We start from the raw sequence: 22,953 nt of genomic DNA, 5'->3' as shown, positions 1-22,953 counted from the left end.
CAGTGATGAATTATTCATGTAATGCTTTCAGGTCAGGTCAACTTATAAAAGTACCTCAGGATACTTTTTAATACCCACGCAACCAGTTATGTAAATTGAATATTATTTCAATAATTTCTTTACTAAATGATAATTTTTTAGTTTTAATTGAAGAAATTAAAGAAGTCCGCCAGGGCTGTGCCTCCAGAGATTTTTCGAATGTCCTTCGCCGCATTGATGATCCAAATTGTTGTATTGTAATAGTGTATGGTAACAACTTTAAACTGAAAACACTGTCTTGTTTAGGTGAGTTAAGTTTCTTTTTTTCAATTGTGACAGTAATGCTGATCACAAAATGGACTACACCTTTTTTTCCAATCCAGAATCCTGAAATTTGATACTTGACAGATTCCTTCCACAGTTTAGCTGTTCTGTGATGTATACTTAATGACTGGCTTTAATGCAGTAAAAAGTCTAATCAATATATATTTTAGGGTTTTTTTTCTGAGACAAAGTATTTTTAGACAAAATATTTTCAGACAATTTTTAACCTCTTTCTCATTGGAATTTTGAGTGTATCTTTCAAGGTCATAAAATTTATCAAAACAAATTGAAACACATGAAGATAAGAGACTTGCAATTTATGAAATATAAATATAATTTCTTTTCTTTTTACTTTAAAAAATACTTGAACACAGCTTTTTCGAGTAAATCATACAAAGTAAAGATTATATAATTTGGAGTAGAGAAAAAACAGTGATTTTTTTCAGAAGGATCGTAGCAAAAATGATAACTTACAACTAAAATTTATATGAAATATATACAAATATTTTGAGGTTAGTTTGAACAGAACTTTTTAATATTTTCTGACATTTTTTTTTGCCAAATTTATTTTGTTTAAACCATTTTTCACTTTATGTAGATATATACTTAGCTAATATATATTTTTAGCACAAAATCCAAGTGAAAGAGATTACTGGGTAAAAGGATTAATTTATTTGAAATATAGAAATCAGTTTGTCCCTCCACTGGCATTAACACACAGGTACAGTTTAAATTAAATTTAATGTTTTGATTCTGCATTAAGAACAATGAACATGCGCATTCATTCCTGCATGTAGAAAATGTAAAAATATAAGTCAAAAAGACCATTTAAAAAACAAAATATATGCTAAAATTTGTTTTAAATTCAGTAATAAAACATTTTTGGTCCTGTTTTTTTACCTATACAGGAATTTCTTTACATGTACAAAAATCTGCAAAGTTTTGTAAGTTTTTGTGAACATTGGCGAGTCATCTAAAAAACGTTCAGACGTGGTACAATATAAGAATATTAACAGTTGACTTGTAACAAACAGGCAGACATCTTATTTTCTTTGATAACCGGTTCTTGGGAATATTGGGAAATTTGATATTTTATTGTTTTTTTCAGGAGAACATTACTGACTTCAAGAAAAAGAATGTTTGATTGTTTTGAATAAACCTGACACATTACATGGGGAGTTGGTCACATTAAACATTACAAAATGACATGTACTGCAATTATGTACAAACTAAGATTAATTAGGAGCATCAAATTTTGAAAATGTTTCTTACTAAGTAATTATTTTTGACTAATCTTTCACAGTAAAATTGGAATCTTGGGTTATTTTATTAGATTCAAGATTTTCAACAATGCAGTTGTTGATGTCAGGCCTGTACTTCGGGCAAGAGTGCATCTATCTTGCTATAGATTTCGCAGTCCGCTAGCTGAAAAGAAATGATCAGTTTGTTGCTTAACATTTCCAGAAATGATAAAACATCCTTTTCCTGAGACAGGGTGACCACTCCTTAAATTCCTTAAATAACCTTAGAAAAAGAAAATCTCCTTAAAAGTACTTAAATATACTAAAAAAAGTTGAAATTTTAGCTATTCTCCTTAATTTCTCCTTATTTCTTAACTTTTCTGATCGTAACTTTTTTGGAAATGTGTTCATGGATTGTTCATCACCGGTGAAATAAGACATATTTCTCTGTTACCTGAAATCTTCTGTCAGGGCAAGGGCATAATTTATATCTATATTGGTATAATGTGTATAATTTTCTTATCATAGAACATATATGTAACAAAAAGATAGAGAACTAAAATTTTTTTTCTCCTTAATTATCCTTATTTTTTTTGTTCTCGTTCGCAGCAAAAATGTCAATTTGTCTCCTTAACACAGGACTGCAGATGGTACTGTTTAAGTACATCATATAGCTTAAATGTGTCCATGCAAATTTTTAATTTACTAAACATTTTGAAAAAATTCTATTCCCTAATTTTTTATAGGTGGCTATGTCGAGAATGGTCAGCATTACCAAAGAACAGCCAACAAAAGTATGTACAGAAATGTTGACATCTTTATTATTGCAATACTAATTTCAACAGTTTGGTTTGATACACTGACTATTATGCAGTTATGCATAATTTAATTATTGTGCATCAGAGTGGCTGAAATTTAAAAGTTTATGTCACCATAATTCCACCATAAGAAGCCCTCTGTATAATATGTTATCTGAAGTTTGTCATTTAAAAAGTTCACACATGCATTATATCCAAAGCGTAGGCCTCTTTAAATGTTTAGAAAATAATGTTTGTATATATTGGTTTTATCTGTAATTTTGTTATTTTTTTTGTAGGCTATCCATGAGAGAATATAAAATATTTTTGCAACGAGCGAATGTTAAATTATCTAATAATAAAGTTAGAGACACTTACCAGGTATCAGAAACTTATTGAAAATACATTATGTACAAAACTCTTCAGCACTGCCTTTATCAAAATTCTCTCTTGCAGCATCATAGAACACGCTTTGTGTGTTGAACTCCTTGTTTAATTTATAACACTTCCTAAAAAAGACATTATGAGAATGGGGACAAGCTGTATTAAGAAGATTCCAGCGTTTGATTCATTGTTTTGTTTGATTTTTCCTATAGAGAATTGTCAATGGAGGAACTCCTGGCATTGATGCAACTGCATTTTGCAAAGCATACGAAGTTTTACTATTTCAACCAACTGTAAGGTTTTAACTACATCCACATACACACACTTAAAACGATTTAGGCGTTCTCTTGGTCCTATTGGAAGCATTCTTTTATAGCTGTAGCTAATACCTGGTTGCAAATTGTCATGAAATGCATATATGTTGGCGAAAAAAGGTTTTGCATTGAAAAATGCAGTTTTTTCTGAAAATCCAAAATAAAACCATGATGCAAAGCTGTGACTGTTTAAAAATGAGAAATTAAATAAACTTTTTTTTTAAAGATATTTAGATTCTTCTTGTTTTGGTTGAAACAAAGTCATATTTTAGTGCATCAGTTATGATTCACTGACAGATTGCGGTTCAAACATTGATTGCATTTTTAGATCGCTGAACGATATGAGGATTACTTCCACAAAACAGATGAGGGGTAATAATCAACACATTTTCATTAGAAATATAATAAATTAACATTGTGAAAATCTGTCAAATCCATAGATACTTTTTCCATACTGTTTACAGGAGAGAAATAGAAAATCGTTAGATATAGAGATGGTGGCTTCTAAGAAAGGCTGCAAGCATTCTTCTTACTTTCTGCTTCAACGGGCAACAGGCAATACAAAGTTAATGTCACAATAGATTAGATAATTGTTTTATTTTTACAATTAATGATTTTTTCATGCTCTTTTATGTTTATAAAATTACACATTTGCTTTGTTATATTTTTTATTTTTGCACTTTTTTAATTTACTTTTGTTAAGTTGCTAAAATGAAATCTAAAAAAAGTTTAAACAATGAAAAGTCCAATGCTGCAAAACAGGAAATTAAAAACCTACAAAAAATCTTAGAAGCTCATGTTAAATATATTAAAAAAAATATTTGAATGGTTAACTTTTTCTCTTTTAGAATGTTCATGACACTTAGTGATTTTCAGAGGTTTCTTGTTGAAGAACAAAGAGTAAGCTATAGTTTTTAACATATAACATCAAAAGTTAGATTTTTGTTCTATTCTCCCTTTCACATATTTTTTCTTTTTGAATAGTCATTAATATATTTTGTCTATTTCTTGAAATGTGTTATTTTCTTTTAGAAAACTCGATACTTTATTACCTTTTCTAATTTTAGGATTTTAAAGCTTCCAATAATTTTAAATATGTCCGTGATGTTATGACTCAATGCATTCCAGATGAAAGTATATTTAATGGATCTGAACCCTGCTATGATATGCCACAAGTTAGTGTTTTATATTTAGTTGTTGTGTGAAATCAACAGAGGCGATTTGCTGTTAACCAGTCTTTTTCATGACCAACCTAAAAGTTATAAATCTGTAAAATAATGTTTTTACTTTATTAAGTTTTGTTATGTAGCAGTTATTGATGTTTTTTTACTTTTGATTTTTGTACATTTTAATACTTTTGATATGTAATTATTGATTTATATGATACGTTGTTCCTATTAACCCAATGACATTTAAAGGTATACATTCCATATAGCAAATACAAATCAAGTCAACAAAGGTGAGGACATAATAAGTGCGATAGAATACTGTTTGAAAAGCTTTGAAAAGATACAAAGCTTTATTATTTATAATTTTATTAAAATTAGTTAAATGAAGTGGAAATGAAATATGAAACATATTTTTAAAATATTTTTAAAAAAAGCATGTTAATCATCATTAATTCTCCTTAAAAGTGAAAAAGAAGCTGTCTTCCACTAACTCTTCACACTAGGTTCTCACAAATCAAATATTAATCCTTATTTTGGAAAATAAATATTAAAAAACTGGTAACTGAAGTTGTGAGTTACGAAACACTACTAAAGAAAAAATGGGACAAACTGAAGATAAATTATGTTTCTTTTTCATACTAGACAGTTTTGTTTTGTTGTGTATGCCCATGCTTGAAACAGCAAATGCAAATTCTATCTCTTCTTTTTCTTCTAGTTTCTGACGTTTTTGTTCAGTCCTCCCAATAGCGTTTTTAATGAAGATCATAACAACGTGTATCAAGACATGTCAAAACCATTATCATGGTACTGGATTGCTTCTTCACATAACACGTAAGTTTTCACTAGATTTTATAATTTTTTAAATTGGCTACTTCTAAATAACTAAAAAATATATATTGGTGGAAAAATTTCCAAAGAGAAATTAGTTTTATACTTGTCCAGAGAAATTTGTCGGCTCTTAGTAATAATAGCACTGATTACATTTTTTTTTTGAGAACCAAGAAATCTCTGGTTGCTCTTTCTTATCTTGTCCATTTGTCCAGCAGGACTTTTTATAATTTTTGCTTTGATAAGACAAATGTGTTGGTATATGCTTTGTCTTTTGTATAGTAATACATATTTTTTTATGAATTCTACACAAAGTGTATTTTTGTGTTGTCATGATTGTGTTCTTGGTGTGTATGTCAACTTGCTACTTATAACTTCTCTTGCAGTTATTTAACTGGTGACCAGCTTCAGAGTGAATCTTCAGTTGAAGCATACATTAGATGTTTACGATTAGGATGCAGGTGTATAGAATGTATGTTAAATTTTAATTTCCATTTGCAATTCTAACAATAAAATATTAATAATTAGTTTACCCCAAAATTAAAAAAGTAAAGTAAACGGAGTCCTATACTGGATATGCCACACTGCTAATTTTTTTCTTAAATCTTTATTAAAAATCATCTTTGACTAATTGTCTTGTGTATTTTTAGTGGATTGTTGGGATGGTCCTACAGAACCTATCATTTACCATGGATTAACCCTTACAACTAAAATAAAGTTGGTTGATGTTGTGAAAGTCATTGCAAATCATGCATTTGCTGAAACAGAGTAAGATTCACGATTTAAAGTACTTTGTAATATTAAGAAACCCAAATGACACGATAATAAAATTATCATTTACCTCGAAACTGTTCACTAAACTTGATGCCAATTAATATGTATTTTAGCTTAGCTGTAATTTTGTGTTGTTGTTTTGTTTAGCTTTCCACTCATTCTGTCACTAGAAAATCATTGCACAGTACCTCAGCAAAGGATAATGGCAGATCTGTTTAAAAGATATCTTGGAAGTATGAGGCTTGGATATTGCATTTTTTTATGCCTTGTTTAGTCATGCAGCACACTTAGGTGTAATGGTCACTTGGTTTTTTAAGGGATTTTTTATTTCAACAAAGCGAAAGAGCTTGTAAATAACGCTACATATTTTACCTTTTTTTTAGAGTACCTAGTCACAGAGTTCATTGATAGCAACGAAAGCCAGCTACCATCACCTACAGCGTTAAAGCAAAAAATCATCTTAAAAGTAAGTATCATCTTGTATTTTTCTAATATTTACATTATTGTATCTCTGATTTGTTTGTGAACAAAAAAAACTAACAAGAAAGTATTCCACCTGTGTGTTGATCTTTGACTTAAATCTATTTTAATAATTTTTTAATATTTTAACTCTTGTTGAATCTCTTCCCGGCATGCCTCTTTTTTGTTTTTTGTTTGCCAAGTAATTGTTACAAGTATTATTCTGTTGAGTATAGTAATATGTAATGTTGTCATCTTTATATTTTGTGTAAACTATTTTTGTGTTGTGATTTTTAGTATAAAAGACTTGAAAAAAATGATGACACATTCAGAGGATCCTTCAACAGTAGAGATTCTTGTAAGTTGTTTAGGTTCAACAGTATTTTTTTTCCAAAAAGTAAACACTGCAGTAAACGTAACCGTAAGTCTCTGTTTGTTTGTTTCATTACCAATTGATTTTTTTCTTTTTAGTAATCGATGACAACTTACTTTCAAACGCTATTAAGACTGGGCTTGTTTACATGGAAGACGATGAACGGGTAAAAATATTTAACGTGACTCCTACTTTGCTTAAGACCTCACATCTTTCAAAATTAAAATAACATTTTAATAATACTTCTTATTTGAAAATTGATTTAAGGCATTCAGAAAGCGTGATAATTAAAAAGCAAGTAGATTAATTTGTTCTGCAGTGTTTTTAACATTTTAAACTTATTTACTACAGTCATATTCAAAACATTGTTGGAATAAATGCTTAATTACAAAGATCATATCAACAAACAATGATTTACAGCGTTTCCATTATTGTCTCTTTGGACTTTAAATTTTTCAAAATTTACTTGTGATTGTTCACAAAAGACATACAACTCAAGATCTTAACATATTTGGTTAGATCAGATGCCTCAAACTGTAATAATTATTTTCTTGATTTCCTGGACCTTCGCTAATTTTTTTTACAATGCGGACACCTTGGAAACTTTCACCAGCATATTTCTAACATTCTCCACCTGCCGTACACATAGGAATCCAAAAATATCCATAGGTATCTATAGGTGTCTATAGATAGCTATAGACACCATAGGTCTCCATAGGTATCAACAAGGTCTTCATGAGTCTCCATAGGTATAAAAACCTGTCATTTATATTAGAGAGAATTAAATTATATTGCATTTGTAGTTTGTGCATAAATATATTGTGCATCCCATAGCACGACTTTGACTTTATTCGCAAAATAGAACTAATAATATAGAACTAATAATATAAAGACTAGTTATTAGCCTGTCAGGCTATCATGAATTTCATGTCAAAATTAAAATCATCATAGATAAGCTGACGGCTTTACTTACATGTGAATTTATTTTGTGTACACAAAATCTTAATTCGTGAAGCCTACCTGTTGAAAAAATCCGTAAGAATACGCTTGTGGCAACAAAGTTGATAAAAATATATTGAATTTGCTTTTTTGTGCATCCCTAACGAGACTTCTTTCTTGAAGACAGAAAGACAACACATTGCTATTGCTATAGAGAGTTTTTGCTACACTTCTAAATGTTGTTTTAGAGATGGAATAGACATTTGTTTGTGTTAACATCACGAGGGATTTCGTATTCATATGAACATGAAATAAATGAAGATGAAGATGAAGAAGATGAAGATGATAGTTCTGATAAGAAGCCGGTATGTGTCTTTATGATTTCTGCACGACTTACACAAGTTGCGTCGCTCTGAATATCGTGGTTACTTTAATTTGCTTAACTCTCCTAGAAAATTTTATAATTAAACTTTTCCTTGTTACAAATGTTTTGAAAATCCACAGGGTATATATGTCATTTTAATTTCTGCTTCAAACTTCGTCCCAAAGTGTAATTGCCTTTCGAAGTACATTTTTTTTTGTCTACTAAGATTTTTCGCCATGAAACAACTCTTGTCATGGTTATGTTGCTGTTTTTTCTTTATTTTTTAAAATTCGTTTTTAGGGAAATGAAGATGAATTACATTTTGCAGAAAAGTGTGTATTATTTTCTTATATACTGGCTTTTTCACACCTAGAGAACATTGTTAATTGTACAGGTTCCTAATTGTTTCTCTTTTCCCCTATACTGAAGAATTACCTCTAAAGTCTTACCATAGTTTCTTACTTTGAAACTGCAAATAATGAAGTTATTATTGAATAGTGTTTTGGTAACAAACGTTACAATCCTTTATTATATTTCAGGTGGTTCCATCGCAACATTTCTCGCCAAGGTGCTGAAAGGCTACTGAATGAATATCAAAAAGGAGACGGCTCCTTTCTTGTTCGTCCCAGTAATATGTTTGTTGGTGATTTTTCCCTCTCTTTCTGGTAAGTGGTAATATTTCAAAGATTTTATTTGCATGAAAGTTTTTTTAATAACTTTTGTTTAATATAGGTAAATTTGTCTGCAAGGGAGCATTTAATAATTTAAAGAGAAAAATTAAAACTGTTGTAGTTAGCAAATATATTTAAATATATATAAATGTATTTAAATATATATAAATGTATTTAAATATATATAAATGTATTTAGAATATATATGAATGTATTTAGAATATATATAAATTAAGTTGTGAGTATAAGAAAAAAGTCGATTTTTTTAAAAAAAATCTTTTTACAGTGATTGGATAAAAAAAATCTGATCTTTCTAATGGTGCAAAAATATTTTTTAAAAAATGTATTTAACTTAGGGTATTTTCCAAAAATGAAAAAATTCCTCACAAATCAGTTTTTTACTATGTGATAAGTATATGTAATCGCACGTTTACGAGTGCAATTAGGAAATAATCGAACGAGTATTTTTTTTTGCTTTTAATTTTCCCAGTCCGTTCGGACGAGGATAAATTTAAAAAGCAAAAAAATAGAGTTCGATTATTTCCTAATTGCACGAGTAAACGTTCGACTACGAGCTAATCACACAATGAACTATTTTTGTAAGAGTAGCACAGGATATTAATTTCCATGTTTTGATTTTTTTATTACCTGATTTATAGTTAGATTCATTGTAAAGATGTCTTTTTTTGACTTATCATAAAACGCGAGAAAATAAATATTTATGGGTATGAATCCAAAAGCAACAGTAATTATTTTAAATGACAAGTAAATATATACAACAGTAAAAATATAATCAACATAAAATTAAAACTATGAAATATGTTTTCTTCATTCCTCCTCTGAGGAAGAATAAATGATCAGTCTTTTTTTCTTTGGTTTGTGGGAAGTGGTTGTCAATAAAACATTTGTGCAGTTATTAATTATAATTTTTCCTTGAATTTGTTGCTTATTTGAAGAATGTTTGTTCCAATCGATTCCAAAAGAAAAGTTACGTTGTGGTGAACTTTCTTTTTTATCCGCTGTTATTTCCATGTTTTTCTGGTTTACAAGTGCATTCAACATCTTAAGTAAATCATGTTCATTCCCTGAATCATAAGCATCCAACGCTCTTCTTTTGAATGACCAGTGACTGACTTAAGTTTTGGAACGCACGTTTTCTTTCCGGAATGGTTTGTAATATGTTTTTCACTGGATGATTCTTTTAAGGGTGAATTTTGAATCATTGACTTCAAAATTGTGGCCAACTTATTAATACCAAGACGTGAATTTTGTACCAAACATCAGGATTTTTAAGGTTATCAAAAACGGCTAAGAAGTGAGGCCCACTGTTGCGTAATTCGGCTGGGCGTTTTGCCTTTTACAATTCAAATAATCTCACTGAACACCTATCACTGCCGTTTCCTTACATTCGTGGGTTTATGTTTCTTGGCTTATAGTTAGTTCCACCCTGTCTTGTTTTTGAGGGACCTTCGATAAACTGGACATACTTTCTTCCACTGTTGTCTATTTTTATGGAAAACCTCTCCATTTTTAAGTTATAATGGTTTTCTCGACCTCGTAACCCAAATTGTTGAACAATACACCACCATATAGCATTTAACAAAGACCGAGAATTACTGTCCCCAAGCTAACCACAATCCAATAATGTTGTCTCCTCTTGATCAGTGAGACTTTCAGCACGATTTGGTTTCTTTACTTTTCCACTTCGATGTAACAAATTCCCTTCCAGAGATAATTCAAACTTAAAATCCATTGTCTTTCAAATGGCGGTCGAGAGCTGCTAGCATTACTTTCAAACTGTCTGGCTCATATTCTTCTCCGTTTACTTTTCGCACTTCTGTATAAAATTGTTCTAGTGTTTTGTTTAGTAAAGTTGGTTCATACACTTCGATCTTTGTTTCAAGTCTCAGCCTATTGCGAAAATACTTTCAACCATCCTTTTGTTGATTTTTGTGTGTTTTTACATTTACTCGAACTTTCTAATGTTTTTCTACCTTCCTCATTTGAGATCACAAACCGCCCCATTTTTCTCTCTTTTCTTCTTTAAACTTCTATTCTCCTGCTTTGGAAATTTTTTTTGTTTTGTTTTTATTTCTCTTGTTATTTCTCTTATTGTTTTATGACCTTTTTATTACCTTATTGTTTTATGGGCTTTTTATTACCTTAGTGTTTTATGGGCTTTTTATTACCTTATTGTTTTATGACCTTTTTATTACCTTAGTGTTTTATGACCTTTTTATTACCTTAGTGTTTTATGGGCTTTTTATTACCTTATTGTTTTATGGGCTTTTTATTACCTTAGTGTTTTATGACCTTTTTATTACCTTATTGTTTTATGGGCTTTTTATTACCTTAGTGTTTTATGGGCTTTTTATTACCTTATTGTTTTATGACCTTTTTATTACCTTAGTGTTTTATGACCTTTTTATTACCTTATTGTTTTATGGGCTTTTTATTACCTTAGTGTTTTATGGGCTTTTTATTACCTTATTGTTTTATGACCTTTTTATTACCTTAGTGTTTTATGACCTTTTTATTACCTTATTGTTTTATGGGCTTTTTATTACCTTAGTGTTTTATGGGCTTTTTATTACCTTAGTGTTTTATGACCTTTTTATTACCTTAGTGTTTTATGACCTTTTTATTACCTTAGTGTTTTATGGGCTTTTTATTACCTTAGTGTTTTATGGGCTTTTTATTACCTTAGTGTTTTATGACCTTTTTATTACCTTAGTGTTTTATGACCTTTTTATTACCTTAGTGTTTTATGGGCTTTTTATTACCTTATTGTTTTATGGGCTTTTTATTACCTTAGTGTTTTATGACCTTTTTATTACCTTAGTGTTTTATGACCTTTTTATTACCTTATTGTTTTATGACCTTTTTATTACCTTATTGTTTTATGGGCTTTTTATTACCTTATTATTTTATGGACTTTTTATTACCTTATTGTTTTATGACCTTTTTATTACCTTAGTGTTTTATGACCTTTTTATTACCTTAGTGTTTTATGGGCTTTTTATTACCTTGTTTTATGGGCTTTTTATTACCTTGTTTTATGGGCTTTTTATTACCTTAGTGTTTTATGGGCTTTTTATTACCTTAGTGTTTTATGGGCTTTTTATTACCTTAGTGTTTTATGGGCTTTTTATTAACTTAGTGTTTTATGGGCTTTTTATTACCTTATTGTTTTATGACCTTTTTATTACCTTATTGTTTTATGACCTTTTTATTACCTTAGTGTTTTATGACCTTTTTATTACCTTAGTGTTTTATGGGCTTTTTATTACCTTAGTGTTTTATGGGCTTTTTATCACCTTAGTGTTTTATGGGCTTTTTCTTATTAATCATAATCATGATTAACAATCAGAGGATGTTTTATTTAGAAAAAAAATAAAAAACATAATGAGTTGAGTTCGAATTTATAACATCATATATATTTTTTAAATTATCGGCGCTCCTTAAAGAGTTCGGTTAAGATTTTAGAGTGCAAATACGATATAATTTGCACTGTAGACGAAGCGCCCAACAAGAAAAAATAAGTCATTATGTGATAAGATCAAATATTTGTTCAAACATGATCACCCCCGGTATTAATTTTTACTACTCAAGGTCATAATGATAGCGGCTCCAAGAGGAAAACGATTTTTGTATGTAGTTGGAAGATTCTTTTTGAAGTTTTTTTACAACTTTTCCCATAAAAAATATACTTTTCAATGTCATCAGGCTTTTTGTGATTTTTGTTTCTACAGTTTGTTTTTGTTTTACCCATACTCGACTGTGCATGATTGCGAATGTGAGCAAACACGTGCGGAATAAAAAGATATTAAAGAAACCTGTTAGCTAATAGTCGTTACCATAGTGACCAATTATTTATGCAGAAGTATAGGAATTCTGTAAAAAACTTTAAACCTGTTTTTCACAGTGCTTATTTTTTAAGAGAGTACTTCGTACGTTTAAAACCCCTTTTACAAAACTATAAAGGCTCTGGAGTGGAGAGCACCTCTAGCTTGGAGAGGAATGTTTGATCTAAAAACGATTTTTTTTATTTCGTGAGTTTGAGTAGAGGGCGAGTAATGATGAGTTTTCCGACGATCAGAGGTTAAAAATTGTAAAAAAATGTAATACTAAATGTCTCCAAAAGTAAAAAATGTTAAGAAAAAATTTAAAAATCGTTTTTAGATTAATGTTTTGTGTTCCCAAAAAGAGCAAACATGAGAACCTAGTAGTTTTGTAAATGGGATCTCATTTGTAGGAGAGGAGTTTTTTATTCGTGTTTATTAAACCTTCAAAATTATTTTTTCTTAATAATTTTTATACCATTATATAGGAAATCATACAAGCTTTCTAAAAATATATACATTGATGTATCGAAATAAAGTTTTGGTGAATTAATAGCATTTTAAAATATCACACCTTTTTTGTATACTCACGCCTTAAGCAAAGTTCGAATTATTGAAAGTTTACTAAACAAATATTTTAATAATTGAATTGAAATTAGTTTATTCTTTCTATTTGAACATTTTTAGGAGGTCTGTGTATAAATTGAGGGAGTGTGCTTTTAAAACAATAGGACAAAAAGCGTTGAAAATTTAACTAGTTTTTAATCAGCATATTTTTTGGAACAACACTATGGTAAGAAAAATGCAACTTTTTAAAAATAAGATTTCTCCTTTGATGGAATTGTGCTTACAACATTTGTTGGACTAGAAATAGTATGTTATGTGGGACTGTGTTCTTACAGTTGTGAAAGTTGGATAAATATCGTGTTTACTCCATTATTCCTGCCGCAGGATTAGCGTTTCAATCTTAGAAGTGAAGGTGGATTTACTAGAATTTCTAGGATATTAGGGAGACGGGCTTATTTTTCACATAAAACATAAAAATTTAGAAGTTTAGCAATTTTTTGTAAAAAGTAGGAAAAGCAGTGTACATTTTATAAAACGCAACAAATGATTCAATACTTACAGTGTAAGATTTTTTTAGCCAGCTTTATAATGCTTTTTAGATGTATTATTATGTTTTAATATGTCTGCAGGAGGAGGAACAAAGTTCAACATTGTCTCATTAAATCAAGAACTGCCAACGATGGAACAACAAAATACTTTTTAGTCGGTCAAAAAAGTTTCGACAATTTGTATAGTTTGATTAATTATTACCAATTAAATCCGTTGAAATCAGAACAATTCAAAATGACGTTGACAGAACCCGTTCCACAGGTGAGTTTGTCATGTTTTTATTTTATTCATTTAATTTTCTAATTTTAGATGTTATTTATTCTCTCTACGATTTTTGATTACGTTTTTTATTTTTTTTAGCCATATGCACATGTAGGAAAAGAGTAAGTATGTTACATCTTCCAGTGTGGGTTATCTGTTGTAGTTTAGTGTAGTTTGTACCTTTGCGTCTCCCTGCTGACGGGGTATTGGCAAGTTGATCTGTAAAAACTGCCCCAAAAATGTTGTTTTGCCAAATTTTTTCTTATCGATTGTAGTTGGTATCACGAGAATCTGACGCGACAACAAGCTGAAGACATGTTGAGAAGGATGCGTAAAGATGGTTACTTTTTAGTCCGCAAGAGGATGCAAGACAGTGAAGCTGACTCAGAATCATATGCCATCTCTTTCAGGTAAGGATCATTTGTTGTATATTGCGGTATGTGAAGTTTTTAAGGTGATACGATAATAAAATAAAAATGTTTCCACAGGAAGCTGTAATAACCAAGTTTCTAATTACTTTTACTGAAACGATTTACAAAAAAATAGATGTACAGTTAGCTTTGGTATTTAGAACTGCTGGTTCGATCAAACATTGCGTTATCAAGAAAGAAGGCCGTCTTTTCATGATTGGTTTAGCACCATTTGAAAGTTTACTGGAATTGATAAATCATTACGAAAAATATCCATTATACAGAAAAACGAAATTAAAATATTCATGCAATCAAAGTGTAAGTTCTAAATATCTTGCTCACTTCACACGTGGGATTTGACATGTGATTTTACTATCGGTTTTTAAGTTCGTAAATCTGGTTGTTTAATACTTTGGTGTTAAAAAGGGCACACAAATTAAGTAATATGCGTACATATTTAAGACTTGTTAAACCAGGGCAAATTATTTTAGGCAAGGGAAATATTAACCTCGCATGACTATTTTGGACAATTTTCTATTGTAAGAGACAGCTTAATATTCAATATTCTTGAATAAACAACCTTGACCTTTTTTTCTGTTTAACTTTCACTCACGCATTGTTCAATTGACTTACAGTATAAGTAATGGTTATGTAGTGCAATCTGCTAATTAGGCTAGCAACTTTATTGTTTAACCTCTCTATCCCTCTGTTCTTTCAGTCCCCCAATTAACTTTATTGTTTAACCTCTCTATCCCTCTGTTCTTTCAGTCCCTCACTTAAATTTATTGTTTAACCTCTCTATCCCTCTGTTCTTTCAGTCCCCCAATTAACTTTATTGTTTAACCTCTCTATCCCTCTGTTCTTTCAGTCCCTCACTTAACTTTATTGTTTAACCTCTCTATCCCTCTGTTCTTTCAGTCCCTCACTTAACTTTATTGTTTAACCTCTCTATCCCTCTGTTCTTTCAGTCCCTCACTTAAATTTATTGTTTAACCTCTCTATCCCTCTGTTCTTTCAGTCCCCCAATTAAATTTATTGTTTAACCTCTTTATCCCTCTGTTCTTTCAGTCCCCCAATTAACTTTATTGTTTAACCTCTCTATCCCTCTGTTCTTTCAGTCCCTCACTTAAATTTATTGTTTAACCTCTCTATCCCTCTGTTCTTTCAGTCCCCCAATTAACTTTATTGTTTAACCTCTCTATCCCTCTGTTCTTTCAGTCCCCCAATTAACTTTATTGTTTAACCTCTCTATCCCTCTGTTCTTTCAGTCCCCCAATTAACTTTATTGTTTAACCTCTCTATCCCTCTGTTCTTTCAGTCCCTCACTTAACTTTATTGTTTAACCTCTCTATCCCTCTGTTCTTTCAGTCCCCCAATTAACTTTATTGTTTAACCTCTCTATCCCTCTGTTCTTTCAGTCCCTCACTTAAATTTATTGTTTAACCTCTCTATCCCTCTGTTCTTTCAGTCCCCCAATTAACTTTATTGTTTAACCTCTCTATCCCTCTGTTCTTTCAGTCCCTCACTTAACTTTATTGTTTAACCTCTCTATCCCTCTGTTCTTTCAGTCCCTCACTTAACTTTATTGTTTAACCTCTCTATCCCTCTGTTCTTTCAGTCCCTCACTTAAATTTATTGTTTAACCTCTCTATCCCTCTGTTCTTTCAGTCCCCCAATTAACTTTATTGTTTAGCCTCTTTATCCCTCTGTTCTTTCAGTCCCCCAATTAACTTTATTGTTTAACCTCTTTATCCCTCTGTTCTTTCAGTCCCCCAATTAACTTTATTGTTTAACCTCTCTATCCCTCTGTTCTTTCAGTCCCTCACTTAACTTTATTGTTTAACCTCTCTATCCCTCTGTTCTTTCAGTCCCCCAATTAACTTTATTGTTTAACCTCTCTATCCCTCTGTTCTTTCAGTCCCCCAATTAACTTTATTGTTTAACCTCTCTATCCCTCTGTTCTTTCAGTCCCTCACTTAAATTTATTGTTTAACCTCTCTATCCCTCTGTTCTTTCAGTCCCCCAATTAACTTTATTGTTTAACCTCTCTATCCCTCTGTTCTTTCAGTCCCTCACTTAACTTTATTGTTTAACCTCTCTATCCCTCTGTTCTTTCAGTCCCTCACTTAACTTTATTGTTTAACCTCTCTATCCCTCTGTTCTTTCAGTCCCTCACTTAAATTTATTGTTTAACCTCTCTATCCCTCTGTTCTTTCAGTCCCCCAATTAACTTTATTGTTTAGCCTCTTTATCCCTCTGTTCTTTCAGTCCCCCAATTAACTTTATTGTTTAACCTCTCTATCCCTCTGTTCTTTCAGTCCCTCACTTAACTTTATTGTTTAACCTCTCTATCCCTCTGTTCTTTCAGTCCCCCAATTAACTTTATTGTTTAACCTCTCTATCCCTCTGTTCTTTCAGTCCCTCACTTAACTTTATTGTTTAACCTCTCTATCCCTCTGTTCTTTCAGTCCCCCAATTAACTTTATTGTTTAACCTCTCTATCCCTCTGTTCTTTCAGTCCCTCACTTAACTTTATTGTTTAACCTCTCTATCCCTCTGTTCTTTCAGTCCCCCAATTAACTTTATTGTTTAACCTCTCTATCCCTCTGTTCTTTCAGTCCCCCAATTAACTTTATTGTTTAACCTCTCTATCCCTCTGTTCTTTCAGTCCCCCAATTAACTTTATTGTTTAACCTCTCTATCCCTCTGTTCTTTCAGTCCCTCACTTAACTTTATTGTTTAACCTCTCTATCCCTCTGTTCTTTCAGTCCCCCAATTAACTTTATTGTTTAACCTCTCTATCCCTCTGTTCTTTCAGTCCCTCACTTAACTTTATTGTTTAACCTCTCTATCCCTCTGTTCTTTCAGTCCCCCAATTAACTTTATTGTTTAACCTCTCTATCCCTCTGTTCTTTCAGTCCCTCACTTAACTTTATTGTTTAACCTCTCTATCCCTCTGTTCTTTCAGTCCCCCAATTAACTTTATTGTTTAACCTCTCTATCCCTCTGTTCTTTCAGTCCCTCACTTAACTTTATTGTTTAACCTCTCTATCCCTCTGTTCTTTCAGTCCCCCAATTAACTTTATTGTTTAACCTCTCTATCCCTCTGTTCTTTCAGTCCCTCACTTAACTTTATTGTTTAACCTCTCTATCCCTCTGTTCTTTCAGTCCCCCAATTAACTTTATTGTTTAACCTCTCTATCCCTCTGTTCTTTCAGTCCCCCAATTAACTTTATTGTTTAACCTCTCTATCCCTCTGTTCTTTCAGTCCCTCACTTAACTTTATTGTTTAACCTCTCTATCCCTCTGTTCTTTCAGTCCCCCAATTAACTTTATTGTTTAACCTCTCTATCCCTCTGTTCTTTCAGTCCCCCAATTAACTTTATTGTTTAACCTCTCTATCCCTCTGTTCTTTCAGTCCCCCAATTAACTTTATTGTTTAACCTCTCTATCCCTCTGTTCTTTCAGTCCCTCACTTAACTTTATTGTTTAACCTCTCTATCCCTCTGTTCTTTCAGTCCCCCAATTAACTTTATTGTTTAACCTCTCTATCCCTCTGTTCTTTCAGTCCCTCACTTAACTTTATTGTTTAACCTCTCTATCCCTCTGTTCTTTCAGTCCCCCAATTAACTTTATTGTTTAACCTCTCTATCCCTCTGTTCTTTCAGTCCCTCACTTAACTTTATTGTTTAACCTCTCTATCCCTCTGTTCTTTCAGTCCCCCAATTAACTTTATTGTTTAACCTCTCTATCCCTCTGTTCTTTCAGTCCCTCACTTAACTTTATTGTTTAACCTCTCTATCCCTCTGTTCTTTCAGTCCCCCAATTAACTTTATTGTTTAACCTCTCTATCCCTCTGTTCTTTCAGTCCCTCACTTAACTTTATTGTTTAACCTCTCTATCCCTCTGTTCTTTCAGTCCCCCAATTAACTTTATTGTTTAACCTCTCTATCCCTCTGTTCTTTCAGTCCCCCAATTAACTTTATTGTTTAACCTCTCTATCCCTCTGTTCTTTCAGTCCCTCACTTAACTTTATTGTTTAACCTCTCTATCCCTCTGTTCTTTCAGTCCCTCACTTAACTTTATTGTTTAACCTCTCTATCCCTCTGTTCTTTCAGTCCCCCAATTAACTTTATTGTTTAACCTCTCTATCCCTCTGTTCTTTCAGTCCCCCAATTAACTTTATTGTTTAACCTCTCTATCCCTCTGTTCTTTCAGTCCCTCACTTAACTTTATTGTTTAACCTCTCTATCCCTCTGTTCTTTCAGTCCCCCAATTAACTTTATTGTTTAACCTCTCTATCCCTCTGTTCTTTCAGTCCCTCACTTAACTTTATTGTTTAACCTCTCTATCCCTCTGTTCTTTCAGTCCCCCAATTAACTTTATTGTTTAACCTCTCTATCCCTCTGTTCTTTCAGTCCCCCAATTAACTTTATTGTTTAACCTCTCTATCCCTCTGTTCTTTCAGTCCCCCAATTAAATTTATTGTTTAACCTCTCTATCCCTCTGTTCTTTCAGTCCCCCAATTAACTTTATTGTTTAGCCTCTTTATCCCTCTGTTCTTTCAGTCCCTCACTTAAATTTATTGTTTAACCTCTCTATCCCTCTGTTCTTTCAGTCCCCCAATTAAATTTATTGTTTAACCTCTCTATCCCTCTGTTCTTTCAGTCCCCCAATTAACTTTATTGTTTAACCTCTCTATCCCTCTGTTCTTTCAGTCCCCCAATTAACTTTATTGTTTAACCTCTCTATCCCTCTGTTCTTTCAGTCCCTCACTTAACTTTATTGTTTAACCTCTCTATCCCTCTATTCTTTCAGTCCCCCAATTAACTTTATTGTTTAGCCTCTTTATCCCTCTGTTCTTTCAGTCCCCCAATTAAATTTATTGTTTAACCTCTCTATCCCTCTGTTCTTTCAGTCCCCCAATTAACTTTATTGTTTAACCTCTCTATCCCTCTATTCTTTCAGTCCCCCAATTAACTTTATTGTTTAACCTCTCTATCCCTCTGTTCTTTCAGTCCCCCAATTAACTTTATTGTTTAACCTCTCTATCCCTCTGTTCTTTCAGTCCCTCACTTAAATTTATTGTTTAACCTCTCTATCACTCTGTTCTTTCAGTCCCCCAATTAACTTTATTGTTTAACCTCTCTATCCCTCTGTTCTTTCAGTCCCCCAATTAACTTTATTGTTTAGCCTCTCTATCCCTCTGTTCTTTCAGTCCCTCACTTAACTTTATTGTTTAACCTCTCTATCCCTCTGTTCTTTCAGTCCCCCAATTAACTTTATTGTTTAACCTCTCTATCCCTCTGTTCTTTCAGTCCCCCAATTAACTTTATTGTTTAACCTCTCTATCCCTCTATTCTTTCAGTCCCCCAATTAACTTTATTGTTTAACCTCTCTATCCCTCTGTTCTTTCAGTCCCTCACTTAACTTTATTGTTTAACCTCTCTATCCCTCTGTTCTTTCAGTCCCCCAATTAACTTTATTGTTTAACCTCTCTATCCCTCTGTTCTTTCAGTCCCTCACTTAAATTTATTGTTTAACCTCTCTATCCCTCTGTTCTTTCAGTCCCTCACTTAAATTTATTGTTTAACCTCTTTATCCCTCTGTTCTTTCAGTCCCCCAATTAACTTTATTGTTTAACCTCTCTATCCCTCTGTTCTTTCAGTCCCTCACTTAACTTTATTGTTTAACCTCTCTATCCCTCTGTTCTTTCAGTCCCCCAATTAACTTTATTGTTTAACCTCTCTATCCCTCTGTTCTTTCAGTCCCTCACTTAACTTTATTGTTTAACCTCTCTATCCCTCTGTTCTTTCAGTCCCTCACTTAAATTTATTGTTTAACCTCTCTATCCCTCTGTTCTTTCAGTCCCCCAATTAACTTTATTGTTTAACCTCTCTATCCCTCTGTTCTTTCACTCCCTCACTTGTAGATTGTTAGATTGTTTTGAAGTCGAATTGATTTTTTTAAATCACATTTGAATGTCTTTTTCTGTTTTTCTCAGGTTGTTCAAGAATTTGGTATTGTAAGTGTCTTCTTCATCTTCTTCTATTTAATTTTTCTTTTCGTTTCTGTAAATTTTATTTCATTGTAAATTTTTGTTTTAGAGTCCAGATGGAGAAGAGGAAGGTCCAGAGGAATTTTATACGACACCTAACATGACTACTCCAAGGGTGAGTTCATTTTTAATGTGCATTTTTTTAAAGATGTGAAAACAAACTTGCAAATTTTTATAAAAAGGTTTCGCAGAAAAGTTTGAGTGAATGAAATAGTTTTTACTAATAAGCAACTCTGTGTTTATGATTTTTTTTTAGCCTGCGTGTCTTGCTAAGTATGATTACAGAGGACGAAAACCAGACGAGTTAACTTTTCTCAAAGGCGCTCTTATTGTGAACATTGTGAAGTATGATGGAGGCTGGTAAGTGTACTAGTTGTCTTATTTTAATTAATTTTTGTTTTTCTCACTGTCTACTTTATAGATTTATAGTGCAAGTAACTTTTACGAGAGAAAATTGTGTTTACAAATGAACCAAAAGCTCGCTGATGTCATAACTCCACAACTTTTTATTGTCAAAATGCCAAAACGTGTAAAAAACCCTGTCAAACATGTTACCAATTTTATAAAGTTTATTTTCACTTTCTATGTTAGACATTAAGATTTTATAAGTATATTTTATTCAGGTGGCAGGGAGATTACAACGGCCAAGTACAAAAATGGTTTCCAGTCAATTTTACAGAAGAAACAATACAAAAACCAAAAGAAGAAATAGCTGAGGTAAAAACGTGACTTTCGAATTAAGTGTTAGTATGTGTCTCAACTCTGATATATCCTCTGCATTATAAAAAGAAAAAAGTATAAGGCGACGACCAAACTCACATGTCGGCTAAAAAAAATAATCATAATTTGATTTTTTAGATGAAAAAGTATTTCATGGGTTTCGTAAATTATTATATTATACATATTGCATATTATAAACATACTATCTATGAGACTACCTATTTTAAGAAGTAATATTACATTCAAAGCTATAAATTTACAACAATTAAACAGGTTGATTCATTTGTTTTACATCTAAACAAGAGCCTTATGGCGCGAACACGGTTGCAGCATGCACATGACTTCTTTGGCCCGTTCAGCATTTGGTATAATTTTTCACCAAAATCGCAGTGTGTCGAAAAATTTTGAACTTATGTGCCTATGCAAGTGATGATGCATTGCACATATTCGCGAAAACGAATTCACGCGAACTTCCAAAATATCCCGATCGCCGAAATTTAATCTGAGCAAAACACAGCAAAAATTTAATTTGTGCATTCGCAAAAAGTTAGTGCACTTGTCCAAAAATGGTCATGCGCACAATAAGGCTGCAGAAGTGTTTATCGTGCGTGTGACCATTTTGGACATTTGGATTAAATTTTGAAAAACGTCATAGATGACCTGAGTAAGATTTGCCCGAGCAATTGTGTGTGATAAAAAAAGCCCCGGGCGTGGCTATCAAATCCAGTTTTAAATTTACGGACCGACTTATGTTAGAGCCAGACCAGGACAACCAATTTTGTATAGGCGTTAGCATTGTGACATCTAAAAGCCCAGACGTGATTCAGAGGTTTTGCAGAACTATCAAAACCGGGAAAATCGGGTTTTAAATTTACAGACTGACTTGTTGGAGCTAGACTGGAACAGTCAAATTTGTATAGGGTTTAGAATTATGACTTCTAGTAAGAATATAGCTGTTTTTTTCAAGAAAATGCTTTACAGCTGAAGGTTATATACAGAAAATATGCCAAAAAGATGGATGGCTTGAAATAACTGTTGATAATCACTGAGGAGGAATTTCCAGCCAAATATGGAGGATAAAAATGCTTCGAAATAATCATCAATCACAGTGGTGATTGATGATTATTTCACTTATATAACTAGTATATATGTATAGCATAAAACAAATATATTCACGGCTTAATACAAAGCAAGCCAAAAGCATGTCTTGTTACTTTGTTTGTTAGTTACTGCTCCACATTTACTACTTTAAATAAGCCTTGAAATAACTGTTAGACATCACTTGTGAGAGTGTATATTTTGCTTTAAGGCTGAAAACTATATACAGAAAAAGTACACTCAATCACAGGTGCAAGGAGTAAACAAAACAAAGCAAGTCGTGAAACTATAGTTATATACATTATGAACAAGCCTTGAATATTCGTCAGACATCAACCATGAAGGACTGAACTTTCTGCAGGCTTGTTCATATGTATGAACAGAAAAAAAAAGTAACAAAATGTAACAAAATGCAATGCTAACCAGTAACATGCATATGCACTGCAAGACTTGAAATAACTGATCTTTCTGTGTATCTATAACTTCCAGTTCATATCTAGCAACTATACAGAATGTACTACATATGTGGTGTACAATAGGTAATTTCAAAGCTTGCAGTGCATCAAAATTTAAAAGCAATGTTTATATTTAAAGTTTAGAAGTCAATGACAACATTACAGTGATTAACAGAAATCACAGATTTTTCATCCAACAGCAAAACCTTGCATACTTGGTCTTCATCGTCAACTTCAACACTTTCCCTTTTCGCTAGGAGATATTGGTTAAGCTGAGTGCTATACATAACCACTTCTTGTCCTTCATTCGTTATTAACTGGATCGTAACATTTGATGACAACGAAAAAAATTTTGTACTATTTTTACATTTGGCGCA

General features: G+C 31.9%; 1 protein-coding gene across 2 annotated transcripts in view; it reads left to right on the top strand.

Annotated features, from left to right (window-relative positions):
- The window catches only part of LOC130614374 (1-phosphatidylinositol 4,5-bisphosphate phosphodiesterase gamma-1-like), a 41,512-nt gene that overhangs the window by 1,861 nt on the left and 16,698 nt on the right, over positions 1–22,953 (top strand). For both annotated transcript variants that reach the window (XM_057435803.1, XM_057435802.1), the window contains exons 2-27: positions 142–285; positions 931–1,024; positions 2,291–2,338; positions 2,641–2,722; positions 2,938–3,018; positions 3,368–3,411; positions 3,888–3,939; positions 4,107–4,214; positions 4,924–5,039; positions 5,423–5,508; positions 5,687–5,804; positions 5,958–6,043; positions 6,194–6,276; positions 6,567–6,627; positions 6,741–6,808; positions 7,830–7,946; positions 8,246–8,277; positions 8,485–8,610; positions 13,655–13,835; positions 13,935–13,957; positions 14,111–14,245; positions 14,407–14,563; positions 20,250–20,270; positions 20,353–20,418; positions 20,560–20,663; positions 20,927–21,020. In XM_057435803.1, the coding sequence (XP_057291786.1) occupies positions 142–285; positions 931–1,024; positions 2,291–2,338; positions 2,641–2,722; positions 2,938–3,018; positions 3,368–3,411; positions 3,888–3,939; positions 4,107–4,214; positions 4,924–5,039; positions 5,423–5,508; positions 5,687–5,804; positions 5,958–6,043; positions 6,194–6,276; positions 6,567–6,627; positions 6,741–6,808; positions 7,830–7,946; positions 8,246–8,277; positions 8,485–8,610; positions 13,655–13,835; positions 13,935–13,957; positions 14,111–14,245; positions 14,407–14,563; positions 20,250–20,270; positions 20,353–20,418; positions 20,560–20,663; positions 20,927–21,020 (2,327 nt within the window). The remainder of the gene's footprint in view (positions 1–141; positions 286–930; positions 1,025–2,290; positions 2,339–2,640; positions 2,723–2,937; positions 3,019–3,367; positions 3,412–3,887; positions 3,940–4,106; positions 4,215–4,923; positions 5,040–5,422; positions 5,509–5,686; positions 5,805–5,957; positions 6,044–6,193; positions 6,277–6,566; positions 6,628–6,740; positions 6,809–7,829; positions 7,947–8,245; positions 8,278–8,484; positions 8,611–13,654; positions 13,836–13,934; positions 13,958–14,110; positions 14,246–14,406; positions 14,564–20,249; positions 20,271–20,352; positions 20,419–20,559; positions 20,664–20,926; positions 21,021–22,953) is intronic.

The sequence above is a fragment of the Hydractinia symbiolongicarpus genome, chromosome 11, assembly GCF_029227915.1.
Source record: "Hydractinia symbiolongicarpus strain clone_291-10 chromosome 11, HSymV2.1, whole genome shotgun sequence".
Lineage (NCBI taxonomy): Eukaryota > Metazoa > Cnidaria > Hydrozoa > Anthoathecata > Hydractiniidae > Hydractinia > Hydractinia symbiolongicarpus.
Note: the sequence above shows the minus strand (reverse complement) of the source record. Positions and strands in the feature narration are given on the sequence as shown.